Source organism: Halyomorpha halys, unplaced genomic scaffold, assembly GCF_000696795.3.
Source record: "Halyomorpha halys isolate HHAL.00 unplaced genomic scaffold, Hhal_1.1 Scaffold375.1, whole genome shotgun sequence".
In the NCBI taxonomy this organism is placed as follows: Eukaryota; Metazoa; Arthropoda; class Insecta; order Hemiptera; family Pentatomidae; genus Halyomorpha; species Halyomorpha halys.
The window spans coordinates 713,054-729,136 of record NW_027105275.1 but is presented as its reverse complement, the minus strand read 5'-3'; the positions used below and the strand labels follow the sequence as shown (position 1 = coordinate 729,136).

The 16,083-nt window shown below is 33.8% G+C and overlaps 2 protein-coding genes across 3 annotated transcripts in view; one reads left to right on the top strand and one right to left on the bottom strand.

Moving 5' to 3' along the window:
* Positions 1–6,404, top strand: part of Ir76b (Ionotropic receptor 76b) — a 54,390-nt gene extending 47,986 nt beyond the window's left edge. The window contains exons 7-9 of one of the 2 annotated variants that reach the window (XM_067050236.1): positions 4,803–4,911; positions 5,012–5,201; positions 5,499–6,404. In XM_067050236.1, coding sequence (XP_066906337.1) covers positions 4,803–4,911; positions 5,012–5,201; positions 5,499–5,943 — 744 coding nt within the window. In that variant the 3' untranslated portion in view covers positions 5,944–6,404. The remainder of the gene's footprint in view (positions 1–4,802; positions 4,912–5,011; positions 5,202–5,498) is intronic. The other variant, XM_067050241.1, reaches the window with a different exon arrangement.
* A 7,433-nt stretch (positions 6,405–13,837) lies between these two features.
* Positions 13,838–16,083, bottom strand: part of LOC106681937 (small ribosomal subunit protein uS17) — a 26,486-nt gene continuing 24,240 nt past the window's right edge. Inside the window, exon 4 of the mRNA XM_014422533.3 lies at positions 13,838–14,175. Coding sequence (XP_014278019.1) covers positions 14,052–14,175 — 124 coding nt within the window. The 3' untranslated portion in view covers positions 13,838–14,051. The remainder of the gene's footprint in view (positions 14,176–16,083) is intronic.

Below are 16,083 nucleotides of genomic sequence, written 5' to 3'. Positions count from 1 at the left end.
AATAAAAATAAATAACTACAAATATATAAAATAAAATAAATAATAGACTAAAAATTTGGAAATATACATAATAATGGAATGAAAATATAAATTAGTTGATTAATAACTATGAACAAAGACAGTAGTAGATTGATTACATTATTATTTATATACATATAAATGTGAGAAATAAATAAGTGATACAGTGGAAAAAATCTATAAAGAATTAGTTAAAGAAATTAGGAAAGAACAGGGGATAAGAAGAAATAAATGGAGAAAGGGAAATGAAGAAAGTAAGAAATGCGAGAGTAAGATTATAGGAGAATCCAGGCTACATTGTTATAAATGCAGGAAAAGGCGCTAGAGAGCAGGTCGGCAAAAGACGTAACATAAACTTTGCAAAATTAAAGCGTTTGATAAATTGCTGTGTACGATTCATCTTCGGGATCCCTAGGGACGCCTCTGTTTCCCGTTTTTATGCAGAGTTGAAGTGGCTTTATCCTTCCTACCGTCGTAAGTACTTCCTGGCATCTTCCAAGTCATCCAATCCCGCCGTCCTTCAAACATCTCCGAGCTCCTTCAATTCAAATCATCTATTCGTTCCCACAATACAAGTTCTCGGTCTTCAGATTTATACACAAGGGCCCACCGAACCGCTGCTTTCGATAGATCTTTCATTTTCCGAGCCTCATCCTTGTGGAACTCCATTCCTTCCAACATTCGTCGCTCCAATACCCTCCCGACCTTTAAATCCCGCCTGTTCAATCTTTTCTTATCCATTCAGACCCCATAAAATTGTAAATATGTATGTTAACTATTATATCATTCTTAATTATTTTTACATCGTTTTATTTCTCTTTTTTATTTATTCATTTTTTTTTTTTTATTGTTCAACTGATAAAAGTGAAAAAGTAACCTATAATTATTTTTTATAATGACTGTTTATATTCCTTTGTATTTTTTTAAGTATCTCTGAGGCTCCTCAGCCCTCATCTATCGATTTCTCTGTATTATTCTAAAGGGACTCGTCCCAGAATAAATAAAATATTATTATTATTATTATAAACAGAGATCTAAAGGTCAAAAGATCATAGAGATAAAATAGTCAATGTGAAAGTAAAAAAAGAAAAAAACCAACATAAAAAGGTGTAAAATAATCAGAATCCGAAAAGTAATAAAATGTATCAATATATAAAGGGCGTGTAAAAACGGATATATTAACGGGGAGTATGTAAAAACAATGTTATAGAAAATAAGAAGAAATATGGAGAATAGGAAATGAAGAAATAAGGGATAAGATAAGAGAGAGAAAAATAACTTACAGTTGTAGGCAGAGATTTCTGCTAAACTGTTTGAAATTGTAGGAATAGTCGTTAGAGTGCAGGTCTACAAAGACGTTAGATAAACAGAAAGCCAACAGTCAAAAAACGAACGTTGAGATAAAATTGTAAATTATGAGAGCCAAAAGATATTAAAATGTACAAATATGTAGTGGGTATGTAAAACGGATAATTTTAAAAAAATATATTAAAAAATATTAGTGGTGTTTTAATAAATTAATAATTTGGGAATAGGCTAAGGACAGGTTTTGTTTGTCAGTTTCGTGATTAACAGGGGAAGACTCTAATTGTATAAAAATACTTTCGGATAGCTGCCATTTATCATGGTTAGGAACGGTGGCTAAAATGGAAGTATTATCAAAATCGAAAGACTGATTGAAAATTAAAATATGTTCAGATAATTTAGAAGCATTGAAGTTACAGGAAGATATGGAATACTTGTGTTGGGTCATGCGGTCTTTGAGTAAATTTTTTGTTTCACCAATATAAGATGCGTTACAATTAGGAGTAGAACAAGGGATACGGTACACAACGTGAGAACGGTATTGAGGAGGAATAGGATCTTTAAGATAGGAGTAAATAAAAATAAGTTTGTTATGAGCTTTGAAGGCGAGGCGGAGGTTTGGGATAGAAGAACGCAAGTGTTTATGGATGTTATCTGAAAGAAAAGGGATGTAAGGTAATAATCTGTATAAGGGGATGGAAAGAGATAGAGGTGAATTAGATGTAAAGGGGGTACGATTTTCATAATTGTAAATGAGTTTGTCGATGATTTTGTGAGGAAAATTGTTATTTAAGAGGATTTGTTTAATGCGGAGATAGTTATTATCATGAAATTTGGAATCAGAGAGAGAAAAAAACGATGAATAAGATTTTTGGCTGTGTCTAGTTTTTGATGGTAACGATGTTCGGAGTGATAATTTAGAAGTCTTCCTGAGTAAGTAGGTTTTGTGTACCAATCAGTGGATACAGTGTTATTGGTGTTTTTTATGATGAGGAGGTCAAGAAATAGTAGTGAACTGTTTGTTTCTGATTGAACTTTAAAACGTAAGCGCGGGTGGTAGGAATTGAAAGCAAATAAGATGTCGGTGATTTTATTAGGATCCAGTATTGAGAGAAGGTCGTCAACATATTTTTTAATAAAAATGATGTCGTGGCAAAACTGTGGAATAATGGAGTTGAGTAAATCGTTATGTACGATATTGGAAAGACCGGGGGCTAGAGGATTACCCATAGCCAAGCCTGAAATTTGTTTAAAAAATTGACCCTGGAATGTGAGGTAGCCGGATTCACAACAAAGTTGGAGAGACTTGAGGTAAGAAGAAAGGTCTAGGGAAGTATGCGGTTCAATGGTTGACCAATTGGATTCTACTAAAAATAGGACTTTATCTATGGGGATATTGGTAAATAAACTTTCAACATCAAAGGAAGTGAGGATGTAGTGGTCTGGAATGGTGAGGCTTAATAATTGATTGCAAAGGTGAAAATGTATTTATAGTTTATATTTATCCATGCTTTATTATAATTAGTAACTAGTAAAAGAAAAACAAAATCTTTTTTTTTTTTTTACTTTAGTTTAAATAAATAGTATTTGGAAGACAATTTAGTATAACATCATTTCTATAGATTTTATAGAAAGGTATCCTCTTAGTAATTTATTCTTTATGAGTTAAATGTGACAGAAGTTGTTTACACCAATATCGGTTTCATAGGATATAAATAACAAAAACAATAATTTTTTTCAATTAAAAAAATTAGATGAAATCATTAAAATAAAAGTGGTGACTTTTCACTTGTTTCTCAATTTTGGCAGATTTGCTTGGATCTTTATAAACATTAATTCGATGTTTATATTACACATTCAAACAGAAGTTTCTTGTCATAACGGTACAACCCATTATATGAGGAATATTTATTAGTCATATATCGATTCTCAAGATATTTAGGAGAATTGGACATTCAAAAAAGTAATGAAACCTTTTTTTTAATATAATTTTATATAAATAATAATATAATTTTCTGACATATGGAGGGATTGTCTAGAGATAACTATCATTTTCTAACCATGGGTGAGGGTAAAGTCATTATGTGGGACTGCCACAGAATTGAAAAAAGGCGACCCCCAGGCCGGATTTGAACTGATAGCCATGAGACAGTCGCTTAACTTCCTCAGCTACAAACGGCCCAATAGTAATACCATCAATGTCTCTGACCCTCATGGTTTTCTTTCCGTATTAATTTCATTCTTTCATAAGGATAGAACTGGTTTCTCTTCAACAGCTATCCCTCAGGAGTAACCAAATCATTTCCCAGTTTAGTTCCAAAGCTCTATTCAAATTATGTGCTCTACTACACCACTTTTAGTTATTACTTTTCTCATCATCTCCAAAAATTGAGAAACCTAAGCATCAATTGCAAACTTGCAATGGAAGATAAAAAAAAAGTGTACTTTTTAGTGTTATAGAGAATTATAAGCAGACTTTATATTAATTTCAATAATCAATTTATGGTAATGTAAATCCCAAAACTACAGTTATGTAAATCCCTTGTAATTGTTAGGAAGGATAACTATCCTTAACTATAATGTTTAGTGTTATATTTCCAAATTACACTTTAATAGACAGTGAGAATGTTTTATCTTTAATGCACATAATTGACAGTTGTTTTGTAAATAAACCCATAAGGAATTCCAAATAATGTTTTGGCATTATTAATGAAATGAAAATATAACTTTAAGAAGAATAGTTTATCTAGCTTTTAAAGCTCCAAGCAGATCTTATATTAGCTCAAGAAATAAAGTAAACTGAAGAAATCTTACTGGGACTTAGGGGGATCAGGAGAGATTACACATTAGTGGGGCTGAACATAATTCAGAAAAAATATTAAAAAAATGAAATGAAATGAAAAAAAAACTTATATTCTTTGATATCTACAGGTTACATATATACAATTAGTAGTATAAACATTAACATGAGACAAATATTTACAAATATACAATGAGAGGTTCCAGCATTACACTGATTCATACAATGAATAATAATGCATATCCTTCATAATCTATGTTATCAAATTTCAAATAAAACCATTAAGAAATACTCAGATAACTTAATCAAACTTCAACAAAATACACACGGTTTACACTTCACAGATCTGAGGAATCTGATACACTGGCTATGTTTGGGATTTAAAGTAGATTGTGATTGGTAAGATATTAAAACAGCTGATTTATCTTCACACTTACCAAGTTCTATCATTTATTCAATTTTGTATTGTCTATTATACTTGAATCACAGTTAAGTAGGAAAATCTTTCAATACTATGTTGATTATATTCTCATGAAGAACACTCCTTTGAAGCTAAGATATTAATTCAAGAAAAAATCCTAATTTCCATGCACTGAATCTTAATCCAGGCACTCCTGAAATACGGTAAAAATAGAATGCATACCTGCTTAATTATCATTCAATACTTTGATGGTTTCAGAATAAAGACGATGGTGATTTAAATGTCCTTTTATCATCAGTTAGGAGAGGAAATGGAAGATTCATAGATACGAGTAGTGAAAATCATGTTTTAGAAATGCTATATGATGGTATTTACAATTGATTATACAGAAAAACAAATACAAATTACCAGATAATTATTCTTTTTTTTATCACGGTAAACATTTATAACAATTTTTGTTTTTTTAGGTTGGTTATACTTAGACACATCTGATACGCTAAATAGACTTATGTTTGATGATTATAAAAGAAAAACTATAGAGGGGGAAGATGAAAATAAAAGGTGTTCATTTGCTTTGACACAGTATCCTTTTCTAGTGAGGTCATTGGCTTTTGCCTATCCAAAAGGGAGTCGTTTACCAGAGCTGTTTAACCCTATGTAAGTTTATTACTACATTGAATCAGTCTACTTTAGATCATAAGAACTAATCTTATATGCTATAGAACAGTAAATAATCATCAAATGTTTGGATAGGGACAGTTAATTTATTATTTTGAAGAAAATCCTTAATTACAATCTATGTGATTTCTTTGTGAAAATAAAACCTATAAAGAATATAAGATATCTTGTTTGATTATAACTGTAACCATGGCAACTTGAAAATTAGTAATTTATTCTTTAAAGTAAAATATTCAAGTAACCAACAATTTTTCAATCATGAAAATTACTTTTCAGAGTTCAAGTCTTTGTTGAATCTGGAATATTGAAACACTTATTAAATGAAGATCTTCCAGACACAACAATTTGTCCTCTCAATCTTGGTAATAAGGAAAGAAAGTTAAGAAATACTGACCTATTTACTACATATATTGTTGTCTTAGCAGGGTTCTCTGGAGCATTGATTGTTTTTTGCATTGAGTTGCTCTGGACATACTGTGCAACTAGAAGTTTTAATAGTAAATCCAATAAATTACAAAGATTGAAAAATAATTACAATAAGTTTGTAATCCCCAGTGAATTTGAAAAAAATGCTGCAATACCGAACCAAGTTCAAACAAAAATAAATGGAAGAGAGTACTTCATGATTACAGCAAAAGAAGGAGATAAGAGATTAATTCCTTTGCGTACACCATCAGCACTTCTTTTTCAGTATGGATTAAATTATCCAACAATGTTCTAAATCTGAATATCAAATATTTAGAAAATATATAAATAAGATACTAAAACAAAAAGCAACATTATTTGTAACAAACATAATTAAAATGTGGATTAAGTCACATAAATACATAAAACTGTAACTGATTATATACTTGCTAAAATAAATACATTAAGAGTAATATTTTTGTGTTTTTCACATTTTTTAGAGATGTCTAAAATCTATAAAACAATTGTAATACAATAATATTTATATACACAAACAAAACCATAGTAATATATGGCATGTAGTCTTAAAGTAGAAGATTAATTAATGAAAACTACATCATTATAGTATGGATATTGTAGATAGATAATAAAATAACATAAAAAATGTAGGAAAATCAATATATGTAGGTAACAATGAGGTGCATTAAACAAATAAAGTCCCTCAATACACAAATTAATGTACTGAGGAAACAGAATTGTTAACTTCATTTCTGCAAATTTTACTTTATAATGTTACCTTATTTTTGCACCCAAATAAACAATAGCATTGCTATTCTAATCAGTAATTTGTAAAAGGGGCTTCTATAGGGTTTAGTTCCAAGTAAGTGACTGATCAATAAACTAAAATAACATTTTTTTATTGTTTAAATAGGATGGACTTTAAAGATTTTCATAATGGGTCCTTTACATTTTAACTGACATAGGGATTGCATGACCTGTCCTAACCAATTTTGATCAAACTTTTTTAGGTGATTCCACATTGAAAAAAGTCTACACTTAACCAAAACATTTAATACTAAATAATTCAAAACATTATCCAAATTATAGTCTCAAAACTTTTATTGTTTTTACACGTCCAACGTTTCGGCCAATTCGGCCATCTTCAGGGACAATCTTAATTCACTATGAAACATATTATTTAATATTTTTCCAAACACTTCATACAGGCTATTCTGCCCAGGTCAAAACATTTTTATCCAATAAGTCAAATATCCATTAAATTTCACAGTCAAAAATATTTTCATTTTACCACTATCATACACTTTTATTATAACCTTACTTGTACAAGTAAGGTTATAATAAAAGTGTATGATAGTGGTAAAATGAAAAATATTTTTGACTGTGAAATTTAATGGATATTTGACTTATTGGATAAAAATGTTTTGACCTGGGCAGAATAGCCTGTATGAAGTGTTTGGAAAAATATTAAATAATATGTTTCATAGTGAATTAAGATTGTCCCTGAAGATGGCCGAATTGGCCGAAACGTTGGACGTGTAAAAACAATAAAAGTTTTGAGACTATAATTTGGATAATGTTTTGAATTATTTAGTAAAAAATTGCCAGTCTCAAGAAAGAATTTTATGATTATAAACAAAACATTTAATTTAATGGGCCCTAGAAGCAAATAAAACATACTAAAACTTTATTATTTCAAATCTTAGATTCAGAAAATAGTGATATGGCTCTTCCACCAACTTACTTAATTTACAATACAGATTAAAAGAAAAATGGAAAAGTTAAGGAATAATTGTTTTTTGTAGAAAAATATATCTAGAAAAATGTTTAATTTACTAAGTAAACTAGGTTTAAAGATTTTTTCATACCAAAAATAATGGTAGAAAAACAAAAATAGTTGTCATGAAAATCAATAGTTTCAACTAATTATTAATGACGAATGTTTCGACCCATAAAGCATGTTTTCATCAGAGCTAAAACAGAAAGTATAAACCTGGTAAAGTAAATATATAGAGGTCATGGATCATTTTAAGAAGAGAAGATTACTTTGGGTAAGAAGTCAGAAAACATTTTTTGTACAAGGCTTTCCAGTGATTTTGATAGATTAGAGAGAAGAAAATAGGAAGGAAATAATGCAATTTTGCAAAGAATTTAAAATTTTAATTAATGGGCATAGAAGGATGGTTTTCAAAAATATTTTTATATTGAAATAGGAGAGTAGGAGGGATCTTAGCAATCCTAGCAGTGCCGGTCCAATTGAATGAGCTCCTGTTATATTATTTTCTCCTATTATAATATAAAATTTTGCTGCTAGAATTGACTAGCTATTCTATACTACTACTTTCTGCCTTATGCTATTAGAGGAAACATATATCCATTATTAATAAAATTTTAATACATTATTTCAATTACAGAAGTATCACTTCTGTTGGCCAGTCCCAAGACTGCCACAATTAATTTTTTCTTCACCCCATTTGCAAGAACTGTTGGACATATATCTAATAATTTTCGACCTACTAAAAATGTTTCATAGAAATTGGTGATCCCACATGTGTAGTCTCTCTATTATCATCATCCATACCACTATACCATATAAAAAAACACACACCCGTGTGGAGTGGCTAGTCTCCCATTGGGCGCCTTCTCAGGTGGTGGATAGGGGGATTCTCACCAGATATGGCGAGAACCGGGGAAATAGAATACCCAGGGTGGAGTAAAACTAGATTCAAATCCAGGCATGATGGTTCCTAGAATAGGCGGTGTAATGGTCAGCGGCTGTTTCAAAACCTGGCAGGAGGTACAAAATGCGAAAAATAAAAATTCTGTGATGAAAAATAATGTCAATTATGCTACGGTGCAGGGGCACGGAACCCCAGTACTGGCATCAGTAGGGAATGCGAAAGCGGGTTCCCCGGTGTCGTCATCATACGACCACAGTGCTGCAATGGTGGGAGACTTGGCCGTTGTAGCATCTAATACCACAAGATTAACCACAACAGAGGTGATGCAGAATCTTGGGAGCAAGATTAAAGAGCTACTCTCCTTTATTCGCTCCAAGAACAATGTACATGGCAAGATAAGAAACAGCTGCACTCCCTATCAAAACAGCAGATGGCCACACTCAAACTAAGGAGATAAGTCCACCGAGAAAAAACACAGTTAAAACCGAGGGGACAGTTACCACACCTTTTTTGGTGGACGATAAAAGGAGGAAAATGAAGAAAACCGCCCAACCCAATGTAAAAGTTGTGCACCAAAACATAGAACACCCCCAGGGATCGGTAGCTCAACATGGAGAACCACAGCAGGAGCAATGGCAGGAAGTACGAAAAAGATCCAGGAAGAAACCTCATCCCAAGCCTCCAAGGCCCGATGCCATAATTGTAAAAATATCAGATAGCCAGTCCTACGCAGATGTCCTGCAAAAGGTAAGAGAAGATCCGGCAATGGTGGAGATGGCCTCTTCAATCACCAAGGTCCGGAAAATTAATAAAGGTGACCTGCTACTCCAATTGGACCGGAGGAAAGAGCAATCTCTTGCTGCACTAAAAAGCTCAATGGAGGGAGTGCTTGGTGAAGGGGCGGAAGTCCGAACTTGGATGGAGGAGTCCTTTTTCGAGCTGCGAGATTTGGATGCTCTCACCACAAAAGAGAAGGTTGCAGAGGCCTTAAAACCTCTCCTGGGTGAAGATTCAGTGCCTAACACAGCAGTGAAATCTATCCGTCAAGCCTATGGAGGTACACAAACAGCGGTTATTTCACTTCCGGTTCTCCAAGCTGGGAAGGTTATGGCTCAAGGAAAGGTTCGAGTAGGCCTTGTTGTTAGCCGTATATGTGAAAGACTTAGAATTCCAAAGTGTTTCCATTGCTAGGAGTAAGGACATATAGCCTAGGATTATGTTGGAAAGGATAGGACCTCTCTATGTCGAAACTGTATGTAAAGCAGGTCACAAAGCTAGTGATTGTGACCAGAAACCGCAATGCGCATGGAGATGCTGACCACCCCAGCGGAAGTAGTAAGTGTCCAGCTTTCCATTCAGCATTGAGAACAATGATGCAAATTCAACATCGCAGATGAGAATACTCCAACTGAATTTGAACCATTGTGAAGCTGCACAGAATCTCCTTTACCAAACAGTACGGGAACAGCACATCAACGTCGCTATTCTCTGCGAACAATATAAAAATCTAGATGGGTAATCGTGGGTATCCGATGTCAGTGGTAAAGCTGCTATTAGGGCCTGTAATTCCCAAGCTATTCAGGAAGTGAATACTACATCGCACTCTGACTTTGTATGGGCAAAGATCAACAACGTGTACATCTTTAGCTGCTATGCCTTTCCCAGCATCACAATAGAAGACTTTGCAAATTTGTTGGATCGCATTGTCTTAGAGGCTAGTTGCCATAAGCTGGCTATCATAGTGGGTGATTTCAACGCATGGGCAACTGAATGGGGAAGTAGGTGAACAAATCGACGTGGTGAAGTTCTTTTCGATGCTTTCGAACAAATAATTGATATATTCCTTATGAACACCGGAACAAAGCCGACGTTCACCAGAGCAGGAAAATCATCTATCATCGATTTGATCTTTGTGAGTGGTTTTTAGTGGATTACAGGGTCATCTGTAACGGATCGCAACTTAGAAGGTTTGTGGATTTTATACAAACAGTGATCACCAGGCTATATTGATTACACTGGATACGCCAACAAAAAAAAAAAAGATGTCGATGGAGAACCAGTGGCTAGAACATGAAGACTTTCGATGGCGCCTCGTTCACTTTAATGCTAGAGTACGAGTGTGAATTGAAAGGATCAGCTGAGGAAAAGGTGCGTATACTGATCTCTTTTATATCTGGGGCTTGTGATGCAACTATGACCTGTTCAAAGCCTGGCAAACATCATTCCTCAGTGTACTGGTGGACGGATATTATTAACGATCTTCGCCGGTGTTGCAACCAAGCAAGAAGATGTTACCAGCAAGCGAGACTTTTCCTGTGTTATAAGAAGAGTTCAAAAGAGCTAGAAGGAACCTCTGACAAGCTATTAAAGAAAGCAAACGACGATGCTGGAGAGAACTCTGTGATGAGGTGGATGCAGACCCATGGGGTAGACCTAACAAAATATCACTCAAGAAACGATGCAGCTCCCCACGAGACCAAATATTGTAGACAGTATTGTCAGAATACTATTCCCTGAACAGGCGAATACTAATTGTATAGACAATACATATACAACGGATTTTCCACAAATCACGCAGGAAGAGTTAGAGGACATCGCCTCGGACCTACACCATGGCAGGGCACCAGGATTGGACAGAATTCCTAATGTGGCTCTGAAGGTGGTTCTCAGGAAAAGGCCAGATCTTTTCATCAATCTCTTTAGTTCTTGTATTCGTGAAGGCTCAATCCCGAAACCTTGGAAGAGACAGCGCCTCGTACTTATTCCAAAGAGTAAGGGAAGACTGGAAGACCCATCAACCTATCGTCCAATTTGCTTATTGGATACTATGGGTAAGGCATTCGAGAAAATCTTTTCCCTCAGGCCACAAGAGTTCATGGAGGGAGTTTATGACCTCTCGCGGGCTCAATACAGATTTTGTAAAGAGCGATCCACAATAGATGCTGTTGGATTGGTAGTTGAGATGGCCCGCACAGCAATTGCAGGAGCAAGATGGAAGGGAGGTGCTAAGTGTTATGCAGCAATCATCACCCTAGACGTTAAAAATGCTTTTAACACTGCAAGATGGACCTGTATAATAGATGCCCTACAGACTATGGCGGTGCCAGCCTATCTTATGAGAGTTCTCACAGACTACTTCAAATATAGAGTTCTGTTTTATTTTTCATACATTGGCCAAAGGAGATACAAGGTGACTGGTGGTGTCCCACAAGGCTCGGTATTAGGGCCTCTTCTGTGGAACGTGATGTACAACGCAATCTTCAAATTGACAATGCTGAAGGGAGCCACAGTTGTGGGATTCGCAGATGATGTTGCAGTTTTAGTGGTGGCGAAGCACTTAGAAGAAGTTACCCTCATCACAAACCAGGCTGTTGCTACGGTCCAAGGTTGGCTATCTTTGGTAGGCCTACAACTTGCAGATCACAAGACCGAGGTTCTCCTAGTAACTCCCAGGAAGCAGACTGAGTCCATCACTGTCACGGTTGGTAGGCACGAAATTTGTTCCCAGTCTTGCTTAAAATACCTAAGAGTCATGATCGATGCACATCTCGGCTTTAATGTTCACACAGAGTATATCAGCGCCAAATCTGCTAAAGTAGCATCCTTTTTGTCACGCCTAATGCCAAACGTTGGAGGTCCCAGAGAAAGTAACTGAAGGCTCCTTGCTATTGTTGTTTCTACTGCATTATGTCATATGCAGCCCCGATTCGGAAAGAAGTGATGGTTACCAGATCATACAGGAGAAAATTGGATTCAGTTTATCGCAGGGTTTCTTTAAGGATGGTTAGTGCTTTTCGAACTGTTTCCTATGAAGCGGTGTGCGTGATAGCCCAAATGCCGCCTGTGGAACTCTTTGTTGAAGAAAGAAGCAGGCACTATGGACGACGCTTACATGTTTCCAGAGAGGAAGAGCAAAAAATAACCATCAACCACTGGCAGCAATGTTGGGAGACGACAGATTCCGGAAGGTGGACTCGCAGGTTAATACCCGATGTGGGCACGTGGTATGGCCACCAGCATGGTGAGGCAGATTTTTATGTAACCCAATTGTTGACCGGACATGGATGCTTTAGAGCCTACCAGTACCACTTCAAACTGGACAACACCGCAGAATGCCCTGGATGTCAGACTGTCGAAGAAACCATGGAGCGCATGTTTTTCACTTGCATTCGCTTTGCAGCAGAAAGAAGTGAATTAGTGAGTGTGTGTAGGACGCATCACACCAGAAAAAGTGGTATATGCTACTCTCAGACCAGCACTGGAACGCAGTGAAGAGATTCACCACAGTCGTCCTCAAGAAAAGGTTGAAAGAGGAAGGGAGGGATTGAAGACATGACTAGCATGGAAACGTGAAAACCATGTGAAGAAAGCGAGGCGGCACTCAGTCATTTCCCTCCATGAAGTAATGCCTAGCGGCGGTCCCGTGGAAAGGAATGAACAGGGGTAGGGCAGTGGTTTTAGTGGGTAATAATCCCATACATAGATAGGTATGGGCCTATCCATGTCTTTTGAAGATTTCCACCGACCCTCGAAAAAAACAAAACACACTTTTTTTCAAGTAAGATATATTAATTTGCTTTTTGCTATATCAACCCACTGTATTTAGGCAGCATTGTTTCTTGTTAATAAGGATTTCTCTCAAAAAGGGGCTAAGTTGAAAATCAATTACTTTCGACCTTTAACAACAAAGCAATGGATTTTGAATTACTTGAGTATTACGAGGAATGAGCTGAAGGGATGCCTCATGATAGAAGTTATTTTACCAGTCATTATAAGTTATACACATAATTCTCTCAAAAGCAGTAAAAACTGTTTTTTTTTCTCAAAACTATTTAAATTTTTTGTTATGATTTCTTTTATTTAACTAAAGAAATATTTAATAGTTTTAGCACAAGTTAAAGGAATATATTATTTGAAAACTAAAGTATGAGCTTTGTACAGCTACCTTCAAATTACTTACTCATTTGTTTATTAGTGGCAACTCCTAGAAACAATGCTGTGATTAAATTAAGTGATGACCACTTCCTGTTTAGATAGTATAAAAAAAAAAATTTAAAAGTGAAATAGGGCTAATGCTACAAATTATTCTAGCATTTTTACCCATAAAAAAATAAACAAAACTTTTAAAGCATCAACTAAAACCCTCCATCCCTCCATGAAACTACCCAAAATATAGGAGAAAATTCATTTAAAGTTAGTATCAATAAATCTTTGATTCGTTTTGATCAATTAAAGAGAAGAAAGCCAAATATGATTAACCATAATAAATTTCACCAGCCATGTCATGCTGATTTTTTTTTTAGCATAGTAACTAGAAACATTTAATTGGGTGTATATATACTGTGGTTCATTTCAAGATGCATTAGAACAGTATAAGTGCTTATATTTTAAAAACCCTTTTAAAACAAGCTTGATTATTTTAATGTTTAATGTATTTAATGAATGTTCAAAAAACCTGTATTTCAGCAAATTTAGATCATTCAAGGTAAAAGGTAATAGGGCTGAATAAAATAAGATGGAGAAACCTCTTTTATTTTAATTAATAAGATACAAATTAATTATAATGGCACAAAATTTAAAGCTTAATGGTAATAATAATAATAATGGCACACTGATAGTTAAGCTTCAAAACGATTAGTAAAATATGTAGAATTTATAATTATTAACTTAAACACACACAATGTTTCCTAATTGAAATATTATAGTTAAGCAACCACGATACTTGTTAAAATTTCTTAAATGCCTTTTTCGCACCTGTTCCTTTGGTGACTTTAAGAACATTGAACCGTACTGTTTTGCTCAAAGGTCTACATTCCCCAACAGTAACTACATCTCCAATTTCGACATCTCTGTATTAAAAACAAAATATATCAACAAACTAATTGAGGAATAAGTACACTATGTACAGAAAGTAAACTCAAACAAGTGTAACATTTCATTTTATTTAATTTTGAATTATTTCTATATTGAATATAACATGAGGAGAAGATGGTCGGGGGTGCAGTCAGTAGAAATTAACATAAATAGTTTAGCTTATAGTATTTTTGCCAATGTTTCAGGCTAAATTTAAGGCCTTCATCAGAGCTAAAAAATCAAACAAGATAACAACCATAAATAAACATTAACAAAAAATCTATCTTATTTAATACAAAAGATCTTCTAACTTGTAAGTAAGAGAGTCAAGATGAGCTAATTGACAACTGTCATTACATTATTATCATTGTCATCCATTCCTTTATTAGTTTTAAAAACATCCTAAACAATACTAAAAAACTACAAACAAAACGGTGACAAACCTGGTCTGTTGCGTGGCATCATTCTCCATTTAACAGACATAGTAACGACTCTCTACCATCTTATATGTTATATCGTTTTAACATGGTAAAAGAAGGAAATATTTCTCCATTTAACATAACTTTTTCCGTTTAATTCGCTTTAACATGTTAAACTAAAGATCATGAATACCTCTATGGAAGGAAGCAATATAAATGATACAGCAAGAAGAATTAAAACATAGAGGTAAAATTAACAAAATAACAAAGTGATATCTGAAGTTATATACTTTTTAAAGCTGTGCACTCTAGTGGCCTTAGGGGTATTTAATTGTAACCGTCATCTACATCAAGTCAAGTAAGTCTCTGAGATTAATTTAGTTTTTCTTCTTCTTTCTTCTCATCTCTTACCCCTATTTTTTCTTCAATTCTTCCATTGTTCACTGTTCCTTCTATATGTTATTAACTTCATTCATCACCTCTTATAATTTTAGTTTTACTACTTAACCCGGTTTAATTTATATAACTTTAAATATTACTTTTTTATTTTATTAATTTCACTTATATATTTTATATCTACTCACAGTATTGTTTACATCATTTCCTTCCACACATTTTTAATTATTTAATTAATATATAATTATGTTAATTTCATTATTTACATAAAGCACTGTTTGATTTATCACATATATTATTTTTTATCTCCATTAATAATATTTCTAATTCTTATCTTTTGGATAAATTCTTACTCTGACTGTATTACAAATTACCTTCTTGTAATATTACTTGTAATTTTTTTTTAATTTCTTGCTAAACTGTTTCTGTTTTTCATGTTTTTATGGTGGTTATTTCACTTTTTTTAATTTAGTGTATTTTAATTTTTTATTAATTTGAAAAGACAGGATAAATAAATTAAGTTACACTTATTTGTGTTAATTTCTACTGACCGCACCACTCTCCTCCCCGACCATCTTCTCCTTACACTCCATCTATGGTCAACTAAAAGCACCTGATATATTAAATATATGTATATATAGTTGACCGTAAAAATTGATATATAAGAAGATGGTCAGGGTTGCGGTCAAAGGAGAAACAAAAATAGTTTACAACTACTTATTTTCCGACGTTTCGCCCCACTTTGCAGGACTTCATCAGGGCTAAAAAGATACAAAATGATACAATGAAAAGAAAAAAAATACAAAGATAAGGTACAATGATAAGAATAAAAATAAGTAACAATGGCAAGAGTAAATATTTTTTATAAAAATACATAAAATACAGATGTACATAAAACAAAAACAATACGATACAAACAATCCAATGTTGTATGAAGAATACCTTCAACTGCATTGTAAGACACACTTCACTTTTGGTTGGCTGATTGGGTTGGAGTGGACTGTATAATTGAAAATGAACATGATTAAATGAAAAATAAAATTCTATTGTTTTATGTTACAAATGGTGTAGTGGGTGGCCGAAAGAAAA